We start from the raw sequence: 25,905 nt of genomic DNA on the forward strand, positions 1-25,905 counted from the left end.
TTCCTGGCAAATAGATGGGGTAGATGGGGAAGAAATGGAGATGGAGATAGTGACAGATTTTATTTTCCTCGGCTCCAAGATCACTGCAGATGGGGACTGCAGCAAAGAAATTAAAAGACGCTTGCTCCTGGGGAGGAAAGCTATGGCAAATCTAGACAGCATCCTAAAAAGCAGAGACATCAGCCTACCAACAAAAGTGCGTTTAGTCAAGGCTATGGTATTCCCAGTTGCAATGTATGGCTGCGAAAGTTGGACCATAAGGAAGGCCGAGCGTCAAAGAATTGAGGCTTTTGAACTCTGGTGCTGGAGAAGACTCTTGCGAGTCCCTTGGACTGCAAGGCGAACAAACCGGTCAGTCTTAGAGGAGATCAGCCCTGACTGCTCTTTAGAAGGCCAGATCCTGAAGATGAAACTCAAATACTTTGGCCACCTCATGAGAAGGAAGGACTCCCTGGAGAAGAGCCTAATGCTGGGAGAGATCGAGGGCAAAAGAAGAAGGGGACGACAGAGAATGAGGTGGATGGATGGAGTCACTGAAGCAGTAGGTGCAAACTTAAAAGGACTCCAGGGAATGGTAGAGGACAGGAAGGCCTGGAGGATCATTGTCCATGGGGTCGCGATGGGTCGGACACGACTTCGCACATAACAACAACAAATTTTAGGATTACTTGCTGTAGCTCTTATTCCCTCCCCCCGCCCTTCCCCACTATGCAAATCTTAAAGGAGCTTATTGGGGATTAAAAGAAGCTCTTTGGTGTTTAATGATGATCATGCTAAGTGAACTAAATCTCTACAGTGAAATATTCATAAAGTATTTCAGATATATTTTGATAATCTGATTATTACATTGAGATGAACAATGAGATGTAGCAAGCTATAATCCTTTCATTTAAAAGCAATATATGGTGAGGATAGTCATTTCTATGGTTTTAGTTGCTGAACTAATTAGCTGGCATCTTGAGAATGTGGAGCACCTGAAAATGTCACTTATTACATCAATGATAACTAACAATGGGAAAAGTTTGAATTACAGCTCTGAAAAGCAGATCTATATAGTGGCCAAAAATGTAAAAGAGGTTGTTACACAGTAGATAGAACATGGAAAGTACTTCTTTTGAAACAGGAAACCTTGAATTGACGTATTTTTTCTGTAAACCTAATTTCCTCTTAATCTAGAAGTGCCATGTTTTTAACAAGTTGGGTTTGAATTCCCCCAACCTGCTGTGCCAGATTGGAATTGTGAGGAACTAAATTCCTATACTGGAATTTCAGGGTGGGGGTCGGGGAAGGGGTTTTAGTAGAGTAGCCAGATCTGAGTTGAGAAATACCTGGAGGTTTTGGGGGTTAAGCCAGCAGAGGGCAGGGTTTTGGGAGGGAAGGGGTCTCAGCAGGGTATAAAGCAGTGGTTCTCAACCTGGGGGTCGGGACCCCTTTGGGGGTCGAATGTCCCTTTCACAGGGGTCGCAGCAGAGCAAGCAGCTTGGCTGGGGGCGGGGGGCGCCATCCACACAACAGCCTTGCAGGGTACAACATTCGTGTGTCTGGAGCAGCGGAAAAGAGTGAGATTGGTATGATGGGACACGAGGCAGAACTAAACTGAGAAACCCTGGGGGAAAAAAACAATTTATATACAATCAGGAACAATGGATCTTCACACCATTGGTCAGTTTCAGTTTAATTTCTGTGAAAGAACATTTGCATAATTTTATGGTTGGGGGTCACCACAACATGAGGAACTGTATGAAAGGGTCATGGCATTAGAAAGGTTGAGAACCATTGGTATAAAGTCATAGAGTCCACCCTCCTAAGCATTTCCTCCTAGAGAACTGTATTTGGTTGTCTGGAGATCAGCTGTAATAGCAGGGATCTCCAGGTGCCACCTGGATATTAGCAACTTGAGGCTTCAGTCTTCCCCTAGACCAGAGGTGGCCAAACTGCGGCTCTCCAGATGTCCATGGACAACAATCCCCATGAGTCTCTGCGGGACTTGCCACAATGTACCCCATCTGGAGAGCCACATTTTGGCCACCCCTGCCCTATATCCAAAACAGACAGGGGGGGCATTATTTATCCCAGAGTATCAAGACCTGACTTGTTAATAAATTTCACATCTGGGTTGTATCTTATTCCTCATTCCCCATAACAGATTAGCCTAGGTTTGTGGTGCTCTGCTGGGAGGTGAGACTATAGAATCTGCCCCCTGGAGCTGGCATTTCCCCTGGGGGAACGAATATCTTCAGTCTGGACATCACTCTGAGACCTCCAGGCCCAGCCAACCTGGAGACTGGCAACCTTTGGTTGACTCCCCCAGGCTGCTGGTGGGTAACAGAGAAAGGGACTGCCACAGTGCTGTTCTGCAACCTCACTCTCTTTCCAAAAAAGGCAGATGAATGTGGATGTATTGCTTCCCTGAAGGCTAACAAGTCCCCAGAGAATTCAGCTGTGCACTAGTGGTATGCTGAAGCTGTTTGTTTGGACCTGGTATCTCAGTATTTTTTTTTTAAAGAGCTGATCTGAAGCATGTGGTTGGAGGACTGAACCAAAGTCTCTTGTTTTACCAGGACCATTACGGGGCCTCTGGGGAGTCATGCATACATTCTTTCAAGTACTGGTAACCCCTTTTAACTTTAATTAAGGCTCACTCTTCACTTTTACACGGTACTTTGAAAAGCAATAAATGATTGAGCTGAGACTGATTACTACTGAAGGGGAGATAGGTCTATTCTGAGACGAGGAGAGGGGGTGGGGTGTCCTGGGATCCAGGAGCATCCTGTCCTCTACACAGCAAACGCATCCGCAACACACAAACACACACACACACACACAATTCATTCTTTTGGACTCAACCCGTTGGGTTTTTTCTTCTTTTTAAAAAGCCTCAGAAAACATTCTTTGCATATTTAGTGCATTGTTCCCTGCAAGCCAGCCAAGAACGAATCCTGAAAATGGCTTGAAGCAATTAACAAACCCAATTCAGATGTCAATTAAGCCACAATGAAAAGGACCCTGGGGAGGGGTCTCTCAGCCAGGCCAGGATTCAGCCATGATGGAAAAGTGCCCAGCTGCTCCCTCATCCTTCTCGAATGACCTTGCTCTGATGTGATGGCAAAGGATGCTTCTTTTCTCCCCGTGGTATTTGCAGAGCAGTCTTCTGATGTCTTACTTACGGATATCTCAAAAAAGGGCCTACATTTTTATTTTAAAAGGACTGTATAATCTTCAATTGCACTGACATTGTGGACATGAAATATGTTTTTCTGAAAACCATGGTGCATATTTGCCTGCAAGAGAGGGACGGTGTTGTGCCCCGTTTAGTTCCGATTGAAGGCTTATCATGCTACAGGTAGAATTCTGCAGGCCATGCCTACTTCTCCCCTAGGCTTGCTCCCAACCAAAACCAAACCTAAACCAAATGGATTCTTACAGCGTGATCCTAAGCAGAGTTATACCTGACAAAGCCCCCTGACTTCTATGAACAGTGATATATGTAACTCTATTTAGGAACTTACTACAAGGGTCTCCTTGGTGTAATCTTGGAAGAGATAACAAATTAGCGTGTGCTCTGTGATTAATTTTGAGACCCCAGCATTATGCCCCAAATGATTATTAAGACCTGCCAAGCTGCGGGGGCTGGTTCTTTGAATTAAACAAGGGATTGAACATTTATGCTATTTTTGTGCTCGCAAAAGACGCTGTCATCATTTTTCTTCCATGTGACAAAGATCCTTGTTTCAGCTGTGTTGTACATCAGAAAGCAGAAGTGGTGGGTCTGGCCCATCAATATTTTGGGACAGTGCTGAAAAATTGCAACAGAAGGAGAAGGAGAAAGAGAAAGAGGAGGAGAAGGAGAAGAGTTGGTTCTTATATGCCACTTTTCTCTACCCAAAGGAATCTCAAAGCGGTTTACAGTCACCTTCCCTTTCCTCTCCCCACAACAGATACCCTGTGAGATGGGTGAGGCTGAGAGAGCCCTGATATTACTGCTCGGTCAGAACAGCTTTCTCAGTGCTGGCTGCATGTGGGGGAGTGCAGAATTGAACCTGGCTCGACAGATTAGAAGTCTGCATTCCTAACTGCTACACCAAGCTGGTTAGAATACCAAAAAATAGCCTCACATACGTGAAAGTAGAGGTTTTCTGAAGACGTTGTGTGTGTGTGTGTGGGGGGGGGGGGAAATCCTTCATTCTGTTTATAATGAGTAATAGTAATAGTAGAATTTATTGTGTATGGCCACAGGCTGTGACAGTAGAAAACATTAACCGTATAAAATAAGTGCCTAAAGTCCTGAGTTGTAGAACCTGGATGCCTCTTACTAGTTAGATCAGGGGTAGTCAACCTGTGGTCCTCCATATGTCCATGGACTACAATGCCCATGAGCCCCTGCCAGCAAACGCTGGCAGGGGCTCATGGGAATTGTAGTCCATGGACATCTGGAGGACCACAGGTTGACTACCCCTGAGTTAGATGATGGCTGCTTTGGATGCCTTTCACTAGTTAATGGACTGATACTTTGGGCCTTTCTGGAAGTGTTTATGCAAGCACGGGACAGGGACGCAAACTAAGGGGCATTTCCCACGGCTTAAAAATAGCACAATGGTAGCTGATTGAAAACGCTACTAATTTGCCATAACGCACGACGTCGTAAACAATCTGCAACAATCCTGAAACCGAACCGCCAAAAGCGCTTCGTTGTAGCGCTTCTAGGGGAATCCAGAAAACTGGATTCACCCTCCGGATAGCGATACACTCCTGCAACCAATCTGCAACACTAGCGCTAAAGACCTGTGCGTTACCATTGTTGCGGGTTCTTCAAAGTCCCTCCTCCCGAGCCTGTCCTCCAAACTTCCGGCGAACTGTTCGCCATTTTTTTTTTCTCCGAGCGAGCGGGGATCTACGAGGCAACGGGACAGCGACTGGCTTTCAAGCACGATCACTTTCGGAAATTCTGCCCGGACACCACAAGAGTTTTTCACAAGCACAGTGGCACACACCGTCACGTTCCCAAAATTTGCCCAAAGCTTAAAACCCCGTCTACCATCGGCCAGTCCTAGCGGAGTCAACGTACAGGGAGCATTTTAAAAAATTTTCCTCTGAGCGTGCCAACGAACGTTCGCCGCTCGCAGTCTCCTGCTTAGCTTAGAGGGGTTCAATAGACATGATTCGTGGTGATATCATGAGGGGCGGCTTATGTGTAGTGGGTCTTTGTGTGGTTCCCGGTGCGTGCTTGTGCTTGGGTGCGGACAACCCCTTCCATTGGCGGCTAGACCTCCGGCAAGCGGAGTTGCCGTCCCCCGTTCATTTTAAAAAATTTTCCTCTGAGCGTGCCAACGAACGGTCGCCGCTCGCGGTCTCCTGCTTAGCTTACAGGGGTTCAATAGACATGATTCGTGGTGATATCATGAGGGGCGGCTTATGTGTAGTGGGTCTTTGTGTGGTTCCCGGTGCGTGCTTGTGCTTGGGTGCGGACAACCCCTTCCATTGGCGGCTAGACCTCCGGCAAGCGGAGTCGCCGTCCCCCGTTCATTTTAAAAAACATTCCTCTGAGCGTGCCAACGAACGTACGCCAGTAACATGTCATGTTTGGTTGATTTATGCTGTGGCTGGTGAATATTATTGGGGAACTGCCGAGTACTGCCGCACTTGCTCTCGGTTGAACACCGGCATGCGTTTGTGTAATGGCGGACATTTTCCTAAAATGGCTCCCGCTGCATGTTCAAACTGCTCTTCTCGCGTGTAAACGAATACGCGCATGCGTTAAGTCAAACAACAAGGGCGCCAATCTGGCCATTAGGAGCAGATCCTGTTCCCGCGCGAGGAGTTTTGAACGTGACATGTGACCTGATGTGGCCAATGTGCGTGTCCCCTGCTGCCCTCCACCAATCAGGAGCCGGCTAGTCCCTTTGTCTTTGTGTGCGGGAAGGTATATGATCCGTTGCACCCTGCACCTCCCACCACCATTTTGCTCAGCTACTAGCGAAAGCAACATGGAATCGTCTTCTCAAGCCTCGTCCGTCCCTGCAACCGGCCGTGGCCCTACTTGGAGGGACGCGGAGATCAGGGACCTGATCGGGATTTTCTCGGAGGAGAAAATCCAGGACGCGTTCCAGTCCTCCCACAGGAATAGGGAGGTTTTTGAACAAGTGGCTATTAAGATGCGCGCCCTGGGCCACAACAGGACCGGCCTTGAATGCCGGTCGAAGACCAAGACAATGAGGGCAGAGTATATGCGTGCCGTGAACCATAATAAGGGTTCCGGCAACGAAAAGGTTACCTGCCCCTACTTCGAGGAGCAGCGCCAGCTGTACGGGGACGGGGAAGGATCCGGCAGGCCGAAGCGCGTCGGCCGGAGCCTTAAGGTGGTTCGGAAGCCGGCTGCCCCGGTCGAGGAACCACCCGCTGAGGAGGATCCCGGCGAGGGAACCTCGTCCAGCTTTCGCCCTCCACCCCCCGTCCAGCAACGAGCCGCGGAATCGGTAACGCTGGACCTGATCGCCATCGCTCCTGGGGAGCAAGAGGAGGCTCCTGAGCAAACGCCCCTTGCCTCCGGTAAGTGATTTTCTTTTTATTTTATATTTCCTTTTGAGCAAATGTGTGTTCTGACGTTTGGGCATCGTTTTCTCGTGTGTTCGTTGCAACGCATAAGATGGTAGGCTGTGGAGTGCTTGCTGTGGTTACTATTTGAAACGGTTTTAATTTTATAATTTTATAATTTAATTTTTAAAAGATTTTAAAAGAAGGTAGGCTGTGGAGTGCTTGCTGTGGTTACTATTTGAAACGGTTTTAATGTTATAATTTAATTTTAATTTTTAAAAGATTTAATAAGATGGTTGGCTGTGGAGTGCTTGATGTGGTTAGTATTTTAAACGGTCATGTTTAACCCACAGCCCCAAAATATTTGCTGCATGCCTCGCCCATAGGCCTTCTGCAGTACTTTGGCTCACTACTTTGGGAGCTTGCTTTGTGGTTCATGGTGTATGCTTGCTCATTTTTCACTATTTTCTGCTCTTGTCCACAGAGACACAGTTGCCAGGGACGGGGCCCCTAGAGTCTCCAGCAGCACCTGACGTGGATAGTGATTCGGGGGCATCAACTAACATTGGTAAGTATTAGTAAAAATAGGGGGGGGCTGTTTTAACTGCTTTGTGCTTTTCTGTTTGTGCAGGGCAGCAGCACTGCTAAGAGAAAGAAGAGAGTCCCTCTGCGTTGCTGGTGTAGGCTTTGAAGCTGGCTTTGCCACCCTTTGGTCCTAGATCTTTTTTTTTTCCTTTTTTTGCAGATTTCATACCCGGAACACAGGAGGAGGAACAGCCTGGGGTGCTTGGACCTCCTGCCCGGCGCAGGCGGATACAGATTCAAGATGGTGAGCGTGCATGACCTGTTCCTTTCGAGCCATAGCTGCAGGACAATGTCGCTAGGCACTAACCATGTGCTCCCTTTTAATTGTTGAGAGTCCTGCTGTGAAAGTAGGCAAAAGTAAAAGCACAACATGGGCAAACAAACAATAGCCATGTGCTCACCGGGGATTGTTTAAATTCTTGGCAGGAAAACACGGGGACAAAAAAGGACACCATGTCCACCATGGTGTGTTTTGACTTTTTTGATGTTACTAACAGTTTTGTTTCTCATTTTTTGCCAACAGAGGTTCTTTCAGATGAGGAGGAGGAACCACCCCTGCCTCCAGGCAGCCCACCACCTAGAGGTGCGCTCCCAGCAGAGGAGAGGCTTACGAGGGAACGCGGCAGGCTGAGGCGCGTCTCCGTCTTGACAAGCGTGGGAGAGAGGCTCCTTGAGCACTGCTATGAGGAGTCACGGCGTGCCGCGGCCGCTGACCAAGCCATGCTCACACTCATTGCCCAGGAGGGGAGAAAATTGAGGGCAGTCCTTAGAGAGACAAACCAAATCCTACGCGAAGGCGTGGAGGAGGTGCGACTGATAAGGAGACTCATGGAGAGGGCAGTAGCGGTCATGGAAAGGGCCTACCCTCCACAAATCGCCCCCCCACCACCACCCACACCAACACCACCACTTCCAGCACCCACCCCACCAACTCCCTCTCAGAATGCCTCCACCCAAACAAGAAGGAGGACTATTCTCGGAAAGAGAAAAATTAAACCAGCAGACAAGTACTCCCCCTCCTAGTTTTGCCCACTTTTTCTATTTCATGTTATCTGTGTTTTGTTGTTTGTTGAATAAAGTTTATATTTTTGACTCTGTCTCTGTGTACCCTACTGTAGAATCTGCAAGGCTGAAAGCGGCCTCTCTAGTGATTGTGTATATTGTGGTACTGCTGTGTGGGTTGGAGGTTGGAGGGGTGTTAGTTCAAGGAGTTTTAGGAGTGTGGTGTGGGGTTAAATATGTGCGAGTTTAAGAAGTCACACTGGAGTCTTGTTATAAAATTTGTAATAACATTTTATTTTAAACAACATTTTAACAGGGGAAAAACATTAGGGAATGAAACTTGGAGCCCCACCAGCACCACCCCCCCCCCACCCCCCTGGAAAACCTATTTTTTTTAACAAAGGTATACATTTAACAGGGGAAAAACATTAGGGAATGAAACTTGGAGCCCCCCCCCCAACCCCTACCCCAAAACACAAACAGGAAACAAAACTCAGTTCCCACCGCTCCCCTCCCCAGCCCCTTCCATCGCCCTAACTCTCCTGCACAGCCGTCCCACGGTCCCCCTAACTTTGCGCCGGAAGAGCTCTTCGTCCTCCTTCTTCTTAACTGTGGGGAGGGAGAAAAAGTACACATTAGTACCACACATATTTTCAAATTTCTTTAGTTTACATGCATACACTTTTAAGTGGCCTTAGCCACAGTGTGAGATGAGTTGGGCAGTGGGGAACATAACCTACGTTCTTCCGCCTCCCTCTGTTGCCTGTGCTGCTCAATCTCCCCTTTCAGCTCTGCCACTTGAGCCTCCAGGGAAGTAACTCTGGCCTCCATGGCACGCAGCCTTGCCTCCACAGTTTCAGCTATAGAAATCAAACAAAGAATTTAATAACACTTCAAATGGGAGCATCACAGCAGGCTCCCATATGGCTCCATGGGGGTACACACACATGGGTCTCCCGCACAGGCATAAAACTCTCACCTGCAGCCTGTCCCGAGGTGGAAGGTCCCTCTTCCTCCCCCTCCTCACGCTCAGGTGCTGTTGCCAGCTTGGATGGTGATTGTGTGGCTGGGCAAAGAAAAAGACAAATCATAATTAAAAGCACACAAAACAGAGATGAAACACAGCTGGTGGACACACCACAGTTAGAGTCTAAGCGCATAACCAAAGTGGTTCTACAGTACTGGCTGGCTAAGTCTGAGGGGGTTGACAGCATCTAAATACTTTCTCGAATTTCATTGGGGACAGTAGGGGAAAGAGGCAGCTAGTCATTCCATGCATGTTTAAGGGCAAAACACAACGAGGGCAGCACTCACCCATATGCCTCCTCATGTCCAGGGGGGGCTTCCCAGCCTTCTCCCATATTTTAACCATCTGGTCGTGGAAGACCGTCCTCCCACTTGGCTGCGGGATCCCCCCCCCACTGTTCCAGACTGTTTAGGAAGTCCAGCTTAAGGCGCTTGAATTTTGTCCGGACCTGCTCCCAGGTCCGGACGTAGCCCCTCTCCCTCAGCTTTGAAGCCAACACCAGGTAGGCACCCTTGGTGTGGCAATGGGTGCTGGCCATTAGGCGGCCAACACTTTTTGATTGTAGCACAAGCTCCAGAAGTGCCTCAGCCTCGGCGCGCTGCCAGAAGGAGCCCTTCCGTGGCTTCGGCATCTTCGGAATGACGGTTAGGGAACGAACGTGCGTTGCTCCGATCGACCACCCCGTTTTTTAAATGTATCAAAGCTGCCCACCAATAAAATTATTCCTTGGAACATGAGTGGATTGATCCTCCGGTTTGACAGGGGTCGCCAATACTTCCTGGCTACCCGCCTCCCCGAACTTTCCCCATTCAGCGCTTCCGTATTGTGTTTGTCAATTTCAGTGGGGAGTTAGCATTTAGGGCTGTCAAAGTGCTTTTGGACCAGAGAATCCCCGTTTTTTTGCTGGCAAAGTACACAAACCGCACAAGACAAGGTTAAACAAAGAACACAAAACTTTATTCAACAACAGAGTAGGAAAAACAATTAAACACGCCTCCTGTTTCTGTAGATGTGGGTGGCTATGGCGTCCCGAACCTTGCACCCCTCAGCATATATCCTTTTTCTCCTTGCTTCAGGGATGTCCTGTGTATCCTGAAGGACTACAGGTTCAGGTTCGTCCTCAGGGAAGGGGATGTTATGTCCCTTGTCCTCGCATATGTTGTGCAAAATCACACATGCGATTATCAGCGGAGTCACATTGTCAATATGTACATGGAGTCGTGACATTAAACAACGGAACCGTGACTTCAAACGTCCAAAGGCACGCTCCACTACATTCCTTGCCCGGGAGTGACTGAGGTTGTAGTGGCTCTGCACGTCCGTCCTTGGCCGCTTGTAGGGAGTCATGAGCCAGCGTCGTAATGGGTAGGCTCCGTCCCCGAGGACCAACGCCGGCACACGCACGCCCTCAATGGTGGCGGTGGGGTTTCCTGGAACAAAGACCCCTTCGTCCATGGCTTTCCTGAGGTTGGATTCCCTGAAAACAAGGGCATCATGCCTCCTGCCACTCCACCCCACCTCGGCATCGATAAACCGGCCGGAGAAGTCCACTGTTCCTTGCAGGAGAACAGAGCAAAAGTCCTTCCTGTTCCCGTACTCTTTTATGCTTCCCCCGGGGGCACGGATAGGGATGTGGCTTCCATCGACGGCCGCAAAACAATGCGGGAATCCAAGCCTGGCAAACCCGTCCATACTCTGGAATAAGGGAAAGAAAAGAATATAAGCCATGGCATGTCAGCGTGGGGTGTATCGCGTCTTCGTTGCTGACCTGTCAAACAAGAAAAAAAATTTAAAGGGCAAAGGGGATAGAATGACACTCACCGCTCCAAGCCGGTCTCCGAGGCACACGACTTTGCTGAACAATTCCGCCTCCATGGCGAGGCAGAACTCCTTAAGGATATCGCCAACCGTAGTGACTCCGAGTCCGAATTGCTGGGCTACTGTCCGGAAGTACTGAGGGGTGGCCAAGTACCACAATGCGGCAGCCACCCTTTTTTCAACTGGAACGGGGCGCCGCATGCCAGTGACTTGCCTCTCCATGCGTCCACGTAGAGCCTCCACGAGTTCAAAAAATGTCCCCCTCGACATCCTGAAGTTGGCAATCCAGTGGTCATCATCCCAGCGAGTCCACACAAAATTCTCCCACCAGTCAGAGGATCGTTCGTCCACCCAGAACTGTCTGGGGAACCGGACCTCTGCCAGAGCTTGCCAGCGTTTCTTGGCCGCCATGGTTACCCTTACAGAACGTCTTCTGCTGCTGGTCAGCGTTCCGGCCACCCGTTCTCGGTACTCCGCGATAGCAGACGTCCGACGCGACAAGGCGATATTCATGCGCTGGACCACCGCGAGCATGTAAGCCAGCAATTGAAAAATAAGCCTCTCCATTGCAACGTTGACCTGTGCTGCGGGCAGTAGGCTACGCAAACAAAAGAGTGAGGCCGACCGCGTGTCTGCCCAGGTGCATATAAGCAGGTAACCTGTGGGCGTGTACTGTGGGCGGGGATTAACCAATCAAACATGTCAATGCATCTGGTTCCTAGAAAACAATAGAAAACACGTTCCAAGGGCGCCAATGATTGGACGATAACGCGTTGCTACGGGGTTTCCTGGGTTTTTTAAAAAAAAAGGGAACCCCGACAAGTTCGGCTTCAGGGTCGAGGTCAAAGGTGTGCCTGCAGTTTGATTGACGGGCACGGGAGGCCAGAAGCGCTAAAAAGGGACCTCCTTTGTAGCGATAAGACGGAGAACCGGAAGCCTGTGGGTTACGAAAGTGGCGAGAAGTGAAAGTGCCAAATTCCGCAAAAACCGCAGCTGTGCGTTACGGGCACGGCTAGTTACATTTCGCTACTTGAAGTAGCGCTTTCACAAACGGCAACCAAATAGCAACTTTGAGCTCTGTGCGAAATGGCCCTAAATTCTGAAAAATAGGAAAGGTAACTTACAATTTAATAACTTTCTAATCTTGTGGAACAGACTGGAAAAGGGGGCCTAGATACTATAGCCGTATACCGTTCATTAAATTATTTAATCAACATTCAAAGCTGCATCGAAGGAGATTCCTTTTCTGAGAGCTGCTCTTCCAGTCACAGTGCCCTTGACCCATTGACCCACAAATTAAATAATTTCCACACTGCTGGGTCTGTTTTCGCTGCACTTGGAAAGGAAACTCTTCCAGTAATACATTTGTTGTCTCTGTTGCTTTCTGTTCCAGAAAGCAAATCACGGATTCTAAAAGATCAGCTAGATTTTGGTAGTCAAACTGCGGCCCTCCAGATGTCCATGGACTACAATTCCCATGAGCCCCTCCAGATGTCCATTGTAGTCCATGGACATCTGGAGGGGTGCAATTTGACTACCCCTGAAAGATCAGATAGAAAGTATTCATCTTTTGACTCCTCATCTACCTTTTACAACCCCCCCAAAGCCCTCTTGCATGTGTATTCTTCCCTCTATAAATCTTATAGCAACATAACTTTTAGTTTTATAACATCTAATTTCCTGAAAGAGCACATGCCTTCAAGAAGAAAGGGGGAGGGGACTCAAAAGGATCCAAACTTATATATGTGTTGGTGTGGGGGGAAAAGAAGATTGGAAGAGAGAAACACTGGAAAAAGGACGAGACAATACTGGGAGATTGGCACAGAGAGGACAAACAATTGACATATTCATTGATAAGGGGATAAAGGGCCAGTCACATAAGGAGGTGCTGTCACACAGCTTGTTTTTGTCCCTTCCTTCTATCTTGTCCTTTCTCAGTCCAGCCATCTGTTGGCAGAGTAATAAACACAGCAAGGGTGCACAGCCTGATTAAAAAATAGATAAAGGTTTATTTAGGAATTAATCTACTTGATAAGAAAGAGGAGAGGCAGAAATACGGTCCTAATGACATCTCTGGCTGACAGAGAGGGCGAACCTGAGTGTGACATTCCCGAGAAGACATTCCTGAGAAGAAGGGGGAAATTCCCCCAAGAGTAGCCATCTGGAGACAGGAGGAATGGAATGGCACCGAACAGGGGAGAAGGTGCTGACCTCCATAGCCGATCTTGCTGCCCCCTGCAGGGCCTTCTGCTTTGTACACCAGGCAATGCCTTTTCCGACACAGTCTTGTATTTATTTCTGGGCTTCCCACCAGCTTCAGCTGCCTAGCGATGACTGGCTTGAGTGTGCTTGCTCTAGCAACTGCGAATGCTTTGGGCTGCCTAGCAACGAGAATCAGAGTGGGCTGTGTTGACCAGCTAGGGAGTGCAAGAAGTCAGAAAAAGGGTGCTTCTTCCCAGGCATGATACTCCACCATGAGCAGGGGAAGCTGTCGCTGAGCTCAAAGCCAGATCTTTGCACACCAAGGCCAGAGAGAGGAAGAGAGGCCCAGCTCCTTCACCAACACACACACCCCTGTTGCATTTAGCATCAGAATGTTTGAGATTAGGGAGGAATGGGAAGCGGGCAGGATGAAACAGCTTTCATCGGATCCTGCGGCTGAGGAAATATCCGAGGTTCATCGATTCGAAATAGAATCGCCTTTGTGAATTAAAATGGGGAAAAAATAGTTGAATTTTTTAATATACTGAGATGGCCTAGCTTACCTTGCAGCGAGTCTTGCAAATGCAGTGGAATACAGAACAAAGCTCAGCATATTATTGCTGAATTTAATACCAGCAAAGTTGTTCATTCTGGGTTCCAAGGAAGAATGCCGGGAGTCGGACGGGCATATAGGAAGGCCCTGCTTTGCGATGAGGGAAACGGGGGATTTTATGCAGTCCTAAATGTTATTACATCCATCTGAACGAATTCGCTTCAAGGGACTTAATTTGAAGAGTGTAACCTTGCTAAATATTGCACTGAGAGGGGAAAAAACCCAGCCCTGAATATGGTTGCCAGTTCCAGGTTGGGAAATACTAGTAGATTTTGGAATGGAGTCTGAGGGAGGCGGGGTTTGGGGAGGGGAGGGGCTTAAGCGGAGTATAATACCACAGACTCCACTTTCAAAAGTGACTATTTTCTTCAGGTGAACGGATAAATGTCAATAATTGGAGGCCTCCAGCAAACACCTGGAGGTTTGGCAGCCCTAATTCTGAAACGTATTTGGCAGGCATTATTGTATTATTTTCACTACATTCCTGGGCAGTCCAGAGATGCCGGTCCGCAAGTGGAACCTGGGGATGCCCTGGAGTTATATCTCAGCTCTGGAGAACATGGCTGCTTCGGAGGGCAGACTCCATAGCATTAGACTCGACTCAAGTCCTGTCTCTTCAAAATTATTCTAGTTTTCCATTTTCAGCCAAGACACAGAAACGAGTGGCTGAGCAGAAGGAGGCCATTGGTGATCTGACACAGATTATTAGTGGAAAGTTCCAGGCCAAAGTGGAAGCTTGGGGCTTACCTTTGCTTGCTTCTGACTATTAGTCAGAATCTTGGGGCTTGGGGCTTACCTTTGGGGCTTACCTTTGCTTACTTCTGACTATTAGTGACCCTCGAGGGCAGAGTTCACTGGGAACTTTCCCTGCAAGTTAAATGACTGGTCTGCCTCTGCCCACCAATTTCACTTAGTTTCATTTATTGTGTTGTGGATTCTAAGAACAAGGAACCGGAACCTAGTGGTATGGCTGGATTGTCAGCATGGGTATAGTTGAAGTGGGAAGCTTCCCTTGACTCTCGTTCTTTTTAATCTACAATGTGATATTGCTCTGCCTATCAACCAAGCCATAAAAGGTAGCTTCAGCCATACAAAGGTGGCATCAAACAAAGAAATTCATACGGCAGGGGCACAAAACGAGGCCTTCTTGGTGGCAGCCCCACAGTTATAGAACAATATTCCCAGGGAAGTGCACCTCATCCCCCTCGCTCTCGATCTTTGGGAGGCAGCTGAAGGTGGTTTCATTTAGGACAGCATTTCAGTAGTTGAGTTTCTCGGCCTATCAGCTATCTTAAATTGTAATTTCAATCAATAGCCTTTGATGTGTTTTATGTACGTCTATGCTTTATTTACAGTGTGAGCCTGCTTGAGTTCCCTCATGTAGAAAGCTGTGTAAGAATTTTTTTAAACAAATAAGGATATCAGATCACACTAATGATCCAACCTGGTGCATGTTTACTAAGATGTAAGTCCTGCTGCACGCAGTGCTGTTTTGTGCAGCCAGAATGTGACACGAAATAGATCCCATCTGGAGTGAATCTGTTTGGAGGTATTCCTCAGACACTGTCCAGGGGTAATCAAACTGCGGCCCTCCAGATGTCCATGGACTACAATTCCCAGGGGCCCCTGCCAGCGAATGCTGGCAGGGGCTTCTGGGAATTGTAGTCCATGGACATCTGGAGAGCCGCAGTTTGACTACCCCTGCTTAGCCCCTGCTCTAGACTATTCTTCACAGCTGTGAAAGGGCAGAATTAATACTGAAGAATGAAGGTATGAATGGAAATGTTGAAAACCCTCCAGGAATCCTGATTATAACACCACTGGAGTTTGCAGCAAGGCATATTCTCCTTCTCTTCCAACACTTCTTTCTCATGTTACCAGGACTGTGACTTTGTAGCTAGCCCTGTGCAGTTCAGGATGGCAGCCTAGATTACAACACCTCACCATCTGCTTTGCTTATGGCGCCATGCTGATTGATTTCCATGTGGAGAGAACATCAAAAGGATTGTGACAGGCTGTTCAGTTTTGTGGCACTCCCAGAATGCCAATTAGTGCCAACTGCAAAAAACAAAAATAAAGAAAAACCTCCCACAAAAATGTTGTAATTGTATGTAGTACAGATCTCAGCATACCCTGGTAAAGGTTAAAGTCCAGCAACGAGGACTGTTTTGAATTTCAGTGGGTTGGGCGCATCATGCGGCCGCTCATAGCGAAGAACCAGAGGGAAATGATAGTGCAGTCCACACCTTTCAAAGCCCAATGACTTCAGTGGATTGAGAAAGGTGTCATTCTCTTTAGGACCATGCCACTAGAGATTTAGGTAGAGTTCAGTGGCAAACTTTGCAATGGCTGCCTACTCTGGGTTGAGAAATTTCTGGAGATTTGGGGCTGGAGTTTGGGAAGGGTGGGATCCGGGAAGGGAAAGGACCTCAATGAGGTATAATGTTATGGAGTCCACCCCCCCAAAGCAGCCATTTTCCACAGGGGAACTGATCTCTGCAGTCTGGAAAGGAGGTGTAATTCTAGGGTATGCCCAGTCTCCACCTGAAAGTTGGCAATGCTAGTAAGCATAGATATACAGACAAGAAGAAGGTTAATGTGAAACAACATAGAGAAAGAGAGGAGAAGACTAAGGTAGATGAAAGAAACAGAGAAGGTGACATCAACCAGTTGGAGGATAAAACACACAGAGAGAAGATCAAGAGGAGCTGGGTAACTAATGTGTGGACATGCACCTGCATATGCACACCCACCCACCCACGCACCAAGGCAGATACTCCCTATATTTGCCTGGTCCTGCCTTCACAATGGCCCTGCCTAGTTCCCTAAACCACAGCCATGGGCACCATATTGGCCTACCATAGACACTGAAAGGAGAATTGCGGTGAATGAAATACAACCACTCTTATTCTTCTCCTATTACTTGTTTTTAAACCTCGAGGCACAAACTACAAGTTGCATTTAATTGTTTGTTTGTAATCGCCGCAAGGACATGGAGGAGGACACCAGCCATGAGTCTTCCATGGCAATGAAATTCCAAAGCACCCGCCTGCCCTTGTGCCATTCTCCCAATCTGCGGTGTTATTTGCCCTGAGGGGCACATCCAGTGCACATGCAGCCTCTCAGGGAGCAAGCAACACCCTCCTAGGGCTGTTTCAAACTGGCTGGAGTCCTCCTAGTCTAAATCAGGTCCCAATGACACTTGAGGAATGAGTTTCCATCTGTTTGGCTAGCAGTCCCCATGGTGATCAAGTGTTAATATTAGTTTGGACTCAATACTGCATTTTTCTGCTCCGCTCTTTTAAATTCCTGTTCTCTTCCCTGTTGCAGCCTGATCACCTAGTGCTTCAGAGAGCGGCTCCTGACTTCGTATTTCCCACCTGTGTTTCCAAAATGTGCACAAGCCCAGGAGCTTTGCATGATGCTCACGTCATGTACAAGGCTGCTTCCACATGAGAAGGGGAATGCCGGAAGCCACCCCCCACCTCCATTTTAAGTCAGAGCATTCATACAAAGTCTTGCTCATTCTGAACAGGGCTCATGGGCTCCCTGGGGCTTTCCCCTTTGAACAAGATCAAAGAATCACCTTCTTTGATCTGGATCACAGGAGAAATTGCCTGGTGACTCCAGGAGGATGCTCCACCTGCAGCCACTACAGCAAAGCACCACCTTCAAAACTGCAGAGCTAATGCTGCATATGCCCCGGCCATAGTCCTTTAAGGCTTGCCAACCTCCAGGCAGTGCCTTGAGGCCTCCCATAATTATAAGTGATCTTCAGGGGCAGGGATCAGTTCTCCTGGAGAGAATGTCTGTTTGGGAATATGGACTCTTTGGTATTTTACCCTGCTGGGGTCCCTCGTCTTTCCAAATCCTAAAATCCACACAAAATCTCCTGGGATTTCTCGACCGGCAGCTGGCAAACCTTCATGTTTTCTGCCTTGTCTTTTCCCAGCTGAGCTGCACGGAAGCTTTACAGTGCGGCTCAGTTGGGAAAGGAAAGGGAGGCTGCAGCTGTGGGGGCCTTGGTGCAATCTCCACAGGCTACTGCCACCAGCATGGCAAAGGGGTGTGTTCAGGGACGGTTTATCTATGTAGTACATGTAGCGTGTACTATGAGCTCCACACTTCCAGGGGCCCCATGCAGGGCCTCCCCCGTTCTCATGGATCAGTGCTGTCGTCTCTTACCTCCCCCCTTTTCCTTCTTTAAGGACACTCAGAGTGACACCCCCTTCCACTGTGGGAGACCCTCTGCCCCCAGTCTGGCTGCTGCCATTGCAACTGTTAGGACCCCATGAATACTTACTCTCTGGTGCTACGGGCCCCACAAACTCTTAAACCAGTCCTGAGTGTATTTGGGCATTTGTGTGTAAGCAACCTGAGTCTGCAAGGGATCGTATTGGCAAATACAACTTCCCTGAAGCTCACTGGATCCAGTGATAATGAAGATGCTCATTTTGTCAGAAATATTACTTTCTTGTACTAGAGGATTTCCCAATTATTCATTCCCGTGAACTCCTCATTGTATATACCCCAACCTAAAATTCCCCTCCAAGAGACTACAGAACAGCCTTTCTTGACTTTTTGACTGTTGAGAACCCCCTGAAACAGTCTTCAGGCTTCGAGAAACCCCAGAAGTAGCCAAATCATGCAGAATATGGTTGGGAAGCAGAGCTGTGTACATGCCCACCTGGGGTTCCTCCCCTCCCCACCTTCTCCACGAAAGCTCATCCCTTGAATCAAACTTGGTTGGTCGTAAAGGTGCCACAGGATCATCAGTACACCTCAGTGTGAATTGCTGTTCTCATTACCCGTCTATTGTTCAATTGTACTATTTGTCCCATTGTGATTAGCATTACCATGGCTACCAATTTATCTGTATTGTTCTGTTAGGCCAAATAAGTTTCACAGACAGACTTCAGTAAGAAAGTTTCTCTTTGCGCAAACAGGAGCAAAGCTTAGCCTTCTTTGGTGAAAGCCAAGACCTTACTCAAAACTTGCTAGTCCAAAGCAGTCTTTTATACAGTTCATCCAGGAAAATTCCATCAGTTGTCCTTCCCAGGACATTTCTGGGCCAGGCTCACACTCTTTTCTCTGCATGCTGCATGTCCATTAAAGTGAGCTCTAAGTCCACCTAGGGGTGAAGATTCTACTATACTAATAAGCCAAACCCAAGCGTCAACATCTATATCTTTTACCTTTACTCCAGAAAAACAGGGGTCTGATCTGACAAGTGGAGCCTCAGGATTCTTAGATTCTATCTAAATAGCTGCTTCTTTAGCACCAGGGTGAAATAAATACCAAAAAATTGGTAAAGCGAGACACCATTGACTGGGGGGGGGTTCTTGATTAAAACGTTGGTCTATATAGAGCAACAAAAAGTTTCATAGAACGCACAGAATGCAAAAATAGTATTGTAATATATATATTTTAAAATTTCAACATAAGTACAATCTGCCAGGTACCCCCAGATGTCCCTCCAAAAGTGGGACAATCTGGTCACCTTATGTTTGGCTATGTTTCATTTATTTTTTTAATTTTATATTATATTATTTACATTTGTACACCGCCCTCCCCTGAGGCTCACATGGAACGCAACCCCCTTCCCCCCCCATACATCGAACTCAGTTTTTGGTATCCAACAGAAATCACAGCAATTGTGATGACAACCATTAACAAGAGAATATCAATTTTAACTTGCAAACCGCCCTGAGCCTCAGGGGAGGGCGGTATATAAATGCAATACGTAAATAAATAGATAGAGAAATAAAAAAAAATAATTGGGTTCTGCTCCTTCACATCAACCCAGGACTACAACTCCCGGCAAGCTTCGGGACGGCGGCGGCGGCAGCGGCGAGGAGGCCTGGCCTGGCCAGGCCGAGGCGAGGCAGGCAGGCAGGCAGGCAGGCAGGCAGGCGGGTGGGCGGGGAAAGTCTCTCTCTCTCTCTCTCTCTCTCTCTCTCTGCCTTGCTCTCCCTGCGCGGCGAAGGCGGAGGCCTCCCACAATACCAGGCGGGCTGGGGCGGCTCGCGGCGCTGCTGCTGCTGCTGCTGCTGGTGCCGCCGCCGCCGTCTCTTTGCCGCCGGAGGAAGCGATGCGGAGGGGGCGAAAATGGCAGAGCTGCAGATGTTGCTAGAGGAGGAGATCCCGTCGGGCAAGCGGGCGCTGCTCGAGAGCCACCAGAACCTCACCAGGGTCGCCGACTACTGCGAGAACAACTACATCCAGGTAAGCCCGGCCCAGCCCAGGCAGCCCAGCCCAGCCCAGCCGGGCGCCTCCTGGACGGGGCGGCCGGCTCCTTTCCTTCCCTCCTTCCTTCCTTCCTTCCTGGAGAAGGCAGCCGCCCGCCGCTCCGGCCCCTGCAGGAAACGGGCTCCGACCCGGCAGCCGCGGCTCCCGGGCATCGCCCTTCCCCCTTGGCCCCTTGTTAAACTTTTGAACCGAGCGGGGCTTCCTCCTCGTCCTCCCCGCCCCGCCGCCTCCTGCTCCTGCTCCTGCTCCGTCGAGGGTGGGTCTGTCCCCAGGGGGGCTTCGGACGAGGCGCCCGGGCAGACCTCCCCGGGTTTTGTTGTCTGTGCGGAAAGCGGGGGGTGGGTGGGGATGGTGCACGGGTTTAGGAAAGGCCTTGCATGTCCCTCTTCCTCCGAGGGCTTCTGGCCCCCTGCTGCTGCGGCGGCTCTCCCTTCGACCCTCTTTTGGAATCTGACAAGCCTCAAATATTGTCATGAGTTGCACGCCTGTAGTGTGTGTGTGTGTGTTTTCTCCCCTTTCCTCTTCCTCCTCTCCTCTCGCTTTTAAAAAGATGAGCCCCTTTTGCAAGAGGCATCTAGGAACAGAGAGCATAAGATCGGCCTGGGGGGCTTGGGGGAAGGCCAGTGGGACCAGGCTGGATGCTGGCATAGTGGTTGTGGAAGGGCTTCGGAAGTGGATTGGGAAGCCTGGCTTAGCAGGGCAAGGTAGGGGCGTGAAGCGGTCTGAAAATGTACAGGGGAAGAGGGGAAAGCAAGGGTGGGGGGGAGGAAGAATCCCTCAATCATGCACACGCACACTCCACATCACTTCATGTAATTTAATAATGTAAGCGAATCCCCCCGTGGACACTGTTTATTTAATATTTGGCATGTGATTCTTTTCTTCTTCTTTTTTTTTGCAAATGAATTGCACTCCTGGCATGATGCTGTGGTGGTATTTGATTGCTAAAATCATCATGGTTTGGGAGAATTGAACCACAGGTATAGAGAAAGTGAAAGGGGAGAGCGTGATTTTTTCAGGTGTATGGCTATTCCTCCCCTAGGGCTGAGCCTGCTTCTTTCATAATTAAAGCATTCTACGGCTTGGACTTGTAGAGCTAGAGAATCTCGCATGTGAATTTATTATAATAAGGAAATGATTAAAAAAAATTCCTTGTCCCCTCCCCCCCTGTCTCACTACAGCCCTACTTCTTAATGCGATTGCTGCAAACCCTCATTTTTACCCTTGCTTTCAAACTAATGTTTATAATAATACAGATTATACACAGTCCCTGTTTTGCCTAGGTAAAAGCATTATGGAACCTGTTGAATGCTACATCTGTTTGCCTAGATGCAGATCTCTACTTTAACACACCTATTTCCTAAGTAATTTTTTACACCCTGGCCTTGTCCTCTGCTTTAACTACCTTCTTAAGTGTCTGCATGCAGAGCTCTCTACTAATTGTCTCCTGAATGTCCCCTGCTGTGCACAGCATTGTGGGAAAACATGGCCATCTCACGGTTCCCTATAATATCGCTGGACATAGTTTCCCCTTTACCTGTAGGTTTGTATCTTGATCCCTAGCCACAGATCAGGGACAACCTAAAAGTGATGGCAGCAGACCTTTGTAAATAGAGGAGAGAGGAATTCATTTTTAACCATAAGTGGCTCTATGGAGAAAGGCTGCAACCCAATCCTTCACATTCGGTCTCCTCAGTTGATCTCTGATAGCTCCTTGTGGCTCTTCTCTCTCGAAGCTGGAGATGGACCATCCCCGAATGCTCTTTTTCCTGTTCAGAAATGACCTGCTCACCCCTAATGTCTAATGCAGTTTGTCAGGGCTACATTTATGCATATCAAGTTTGCTGGTAAAGGAGCCATAAGTTACAAGTAGTGCTTAGCTTTAGAGCAGAGGTAGTCAACCTGTGGTCCTCCAGATGTCCATGGACTACAATTCCCATGAGCCCCTGCCAGCGAATGAAGGACCACAGGTTGACTACCCCTGCTTTAGAGTATCCTTCCCCCCCTGTAAGGGAAACAAGATAGCATAAGTTGTCCTGTTAGAAGTTTCTCTGTCCGCCCTGTAGTGGGTAAGATCTGACCCATTGTATTCATTCATTGAGTGGACTTGGTATTTAGATAAACGGCTGTATGTGGGTTTTCCATTAGACACTGGGAAACTAAGATGTGTGATATATTCCAAAGGGAAGGACTGGGATGACTGTGAACAGTCTTTGGACGTTGCCAACAAGCACTGTCATGCTTTCCGCACTGGGGAAAAGACCTGTCAACTGGTGGGTCTTCTGTTGGTAACATCCAAAGGGGAGCTGTGTTAAGGCTTTTTTGCTTCTGAGCACGAGGCATTTGTCCAGATCTCGCATTCCTACTGAAGTTTCAGGGTATTTCCTAATTTTCACTCTCAGATTGTATTTGTAATATGGGGAATATTATTATTATTAGTTATTGAATTTCTCCCAGTATGGCTCCCAATTGAATTTCTTCCAACCCTCCCAATATGGCTTAGGGTGATGTACAGAGTGGTTTAAAATTAACAAAATAAAACCAGTATAAGCATTAGCAGTGTAAAAAAAATTAAAAAATGTAAGTAATTAATTAGCAACATTAAGCCATGGCAGCCTCCAGACATTCACTGCCCATGAGTCTCCAGACTAGGTGTCACTCAGTGGCGTGTTTTGTAGGGGTGGACCACAGATGTTTTCCGTCATTGGCCCCAACCAAAAGCTTGGTGGAAGAGCTCCGTCTTGCCAGCTCTGACATATAATACTACTCTTACTGGTGCTAATATAAATCTTACTGGTGGTGATGCCAGGTAACTGAGAAGCACTCAAGGGAAGTGATAGAAATGGGAACATTTCTTTGGAGTGTAATTTCTGTTGTCATGAGCTGGATGGCCTAGACTTGCTCAATTCCATCAGAGCTTGGAGACTAAGCTGGCTTGGCCCTAATTTGGATAGGAGACCGCCATGCAGGGCCGCTTTGCCGAGGCAGGCAATGGCAAACCACCTCTGAACATCTCTTTGTCTTGAGAAATCTACAGGGTTGCTGTAAGTTGGATGCAACTTGATGGCACTTTCCACTACCTTCATATTTGCTGTTAGCCATCTCAGGCTGCTGGGACAGGACAAGCTATACGTTCTCTTTGCAATAAGTCCCTTGCCTGTGACTCTTAAAAACCCATTCATCTATGTGAATAAAATGCTGAATGTGCAGTTTCCACGTATGATTTGGTAGCAGGCTGATAACGTTTTGCTTCATGCATTTGTATTCTGCCTTCTCACTTTTGGGGACCCCAAGCAGTTGACATTGTTCTCCTCTCTTCTGTTTTATCATTGCAAAAATACTGATGAGGTAGGGTATGTTACTGCTTCAAAGCCACTCAGCAAGCATCCCATGGTGGAGCGGGGACTTGAACATGGGTCTCCAGATCCTAGTCCATTACTCCATGCTGCCTCTGCTGCATAAGACCTTTTAAAATGTTTGTTACTGTCTTTGGAAGGCTTCTGAAATGAAACAGTGGCTCGCTTCCCTGGGAAAAACTTTTGACCTCAGAATGTCTTGGAACTCTTCACATGTTTTGTTCCTAGTATCAGCTTGCGCCATTTCATGCTCACTCGATTTTTCGGCCACTGCCCCTTTTATGACAGTGTGTCCCTGCTCACCCAAAAGAGCAGAATATTAACATCTGTGGGAGACAGAGCATGCATAGTTTCTAATGATTAGAGTAGTTGTAGGGAAAATTGCACACTAAAGGGAGAGCCAGTTTGGTGTAGTAGTTAGGAGTGCGGACTTCTATTCTGGCATGCCAGGTTCGATTCTGCATTCCCCCACATACAGCCAGCTGGGTGACCTTGGGCTTGCCCAGTACTGATAAAACTGTTCTGACCAAGCAGTGATATCAGGGCTCTCTCAGCCTCACCCACCTCACAGGGTGTCTGTTGTGGGGAGAGGAAAGGGAAGGCGGATGTAAGCTGCTTTGAGACACCTTTGGGTACAGAAAAAGCGGCATATAAGAACCAATTCTTCTTCTACCTATGCCTACTTTCAACTTAACAGACAGAGGATGGATGACAAGCACAGTAGCCATCCAGGAGAACAGAAAGTACTTCCTCAGCACTAAGGAAGATCTTGAGCAAGTCACTGAGCATGAATCCGTCTCAGGATCGACTGGAATGTACTGCATGCCTCCCCACCCCTTCAGTTTAACAGGGATCTAGTTTTGGGGTAATAATGTCTAGTCTGGTAGGACAGACCTAAAAGGTAAAGGTATCCCCTGTGCAGGGACCGGGTCATGTCTGACCCTTGGGGTGACGCCCTCTAGCGTTTTCATGGCAGACTCAATACGGGGTGGTTTGCCAGTGCCTTCCCCAGTCATGACCGTTTTGGACAGACCTAGCAGAGACCTAATTGGAACTGTTGTTACAAGTTACCCCACCCACACACACACGTGTATCAACGTTATAGCAATCGCAATACGAGGCTAAGAATGCTTTCCTTTGAGAAATCTGCCATTCCAGTGAGTAAGCAACCTGCAAACAGTTTCCCTGCAATTTTACAATCAGAGAAGAGGTCTTCCAAAATCTAAAACGCCGCTTGAATATTCCTTTGCAAGGAAGGTTGCCTTTTTCTTTTTCTTTCTTTAGATTTTTATACCGCCCTTCCATACGGCTCTGGGCAGTCTGCTGGGATTGGGGGAAAGAGAGGAAAGTTTTAACCCTAGGTACTCGCCTTGCCTTAGATTTGAAGTCCTTTCTGCCCGTTCCTAAGGCGAAAGGGTTAAGGCTTCTTCCCCCCCTACCCCTCCTTCGGAGTGCACTTGCTCCACCCAAAGGAAGCTGCCGATAGAAAAGCTTGAAACAGGCGAGGTTGCTTTTGGTGTTACTCATGGGAAATATGACAAATACAGTGGTGTGGTAACAGCAGCACATGTTTTGACCTGTTGGTGTCTCTTCCCCCCTTCCCCCCCCCCTTCCGTGTGCTTTAGCATAATTGCGGCAGTCTGGCTGTGTTATCGGGTGCTGTTTTCAAATAGGTTTAAGTCCATGTGGCTTTTACCCTGATGTGTCTGCCTTTGCCTTGCTCTCTGTCAGGGCTTCATCTTGAATTTCTCCTTGTGGCCCTTCCGCTCTTCAACGTAAAAGTGGCCGTCCATCAGCGCGATTTAAATAAGGGCGGGGTGCACAAGGAGGCGTGGAATGCAGTTTTTTTTAGGTTAATACCTAATTTTGCTGCCTGATGTGGGCTTAGCCCAATTCACTATAAAGCGATAAACAAGTTGATAATACTGATTTGATTTTTAGTGTACATCAGCCGTTGCTCAAAGCCCATCTGCTCTGCAGTTGGTCTAGTACAGAGATTACTCTCCTAGAGGATTGATTTGCTCGGAGGGTGCTGCTGCCAGCCTAGGATTAGTGATTAACGCATACATGAGAACGTAGGACTCCCTGCGTGTGCACTCAGAGCCTGGAGCCCAGCGTTGAAATCCCCGCAACGGCCGTCTTCTCAGATTCAGCTCACCACAGGTGCCTTTTGGGAAATAGTTCAGGGTGCTGCATTATTACAAGGACAGGCAGCTTAACTGTAAAATGAAGAACTTGAATAAAATCCTTTGCTCCTGCAAAGGGGCGTGCACTTTGCAGACCTAAAAAGACCCACACACTTACAAGAGGCAGTGTGGAGCTAATGCTTAATGTAGACCCAAGTTCAGATGCTTGGCCACGAAGCCTTTGAACCAGACCCAAATGATCAAAGTTATTGTGAGAGTAAAATTGCGAAGGGGGGAAAGAATATTGCAGTGTGTTGGTCCTGCGAGACCCTGGTTGGAATCCCAGCTCTGTCATCGAAGCTTGAGGATAGGATGGAGGAGAGAGGGTGTAAGTTG

The 25,905-nt window shown here is 48.1% G+C and overlaps 2 protein-coding genes across 10 annotated transcripts in view; both read left to right on the forward strand.

Annotated features, from left to right (window-relative positions):
• The first annotated feature begins 4,570 nt into the window (after nt 1-4,570).
• LOC143820753 (uncharacterized) lies at nt 4,571-8,208 on the forward strand. Its single transcript, XM_077303958.1, has 4 exons — nt 4,571-6,546; nt 7,016-7,099; nt 7,277-7,360; nt 7,640-8,208. Exons 1-4 carry the CDS (start codon nt 5,925-5,927, stop codon nt 8,137-8,139), a joined length of 1,290 nt encoding a protein of 429 aa, XP_077160073.1. The 5' UTR covers nt 4,571-5,924; the 3' UTR covers nt 8,140-8,208.
• Nucleotides 8,209-19,712: 11,504 nt separating this feature from the next.
• ABI1 (abl interactor 1) overlaps nt 19,713-25,905 on the forward strand; it is a 111,791-nt gene continuing 105,598 nt past the window's right edge. For 6 of the 9 annotated variants that reach the window (XM_077302722.1, XM_077302726.1, XM_077302728.1 and 3 more), the window contains exon 1: nt 19,734-20,003. In XM_077302722.1, the coding sequence (XP_077158837.1) occupies nt 19,887-20,003 (117 nt within the window). In that variant the 5' untranslated portion in view covers nt 19,734-19,886. Of the gene's footprint in view, nt 20,004-25,905 lie in introns of all 9 variants that reach the window. The other 3 variants (XM_077302729.1, XM_077302731.1, XM_077302724.1) reach the window with 3 other exon arrangements.

This window comes from Paroedura picta, chromosome 11 (assembly GCF_049243985.1).
Source record: "Paroedura picta isolate Pp20150507F chromosome 11, Ppicta_v3.0, whole genome shotgun sequence".
NCBI classification, from domain to species: domain Eukaryota; kingdom Metazoa; phylum Chordata; class Lepidosauria; order Squamata; family Gekkonidae; genus Paroedura; species Paroedura picta.

Coding starts and splice junctions, on each gene's coding strand:
- LOC143820753 (XM_077303958.1), top strand. CDS start 5,925: ATGATCCGTTGCACCCTGCACCTCCCACCACCATTTTGCTCAGCTACT. Junction 6,547..7,015: donor GCAAACGCCCCTTGCCTCCG/GTAAGTGATTTT, acceptor TCTTGTCCACAG/AGACACAGTTGCCAGGGACG. Junction 7,361..7,639: donor GCGGATACAGATTCAAGATG/GTGAGCGTGCAT, acceptor TTTTGCCAACAG/AGGTTCTTTCAGATGAGGAG.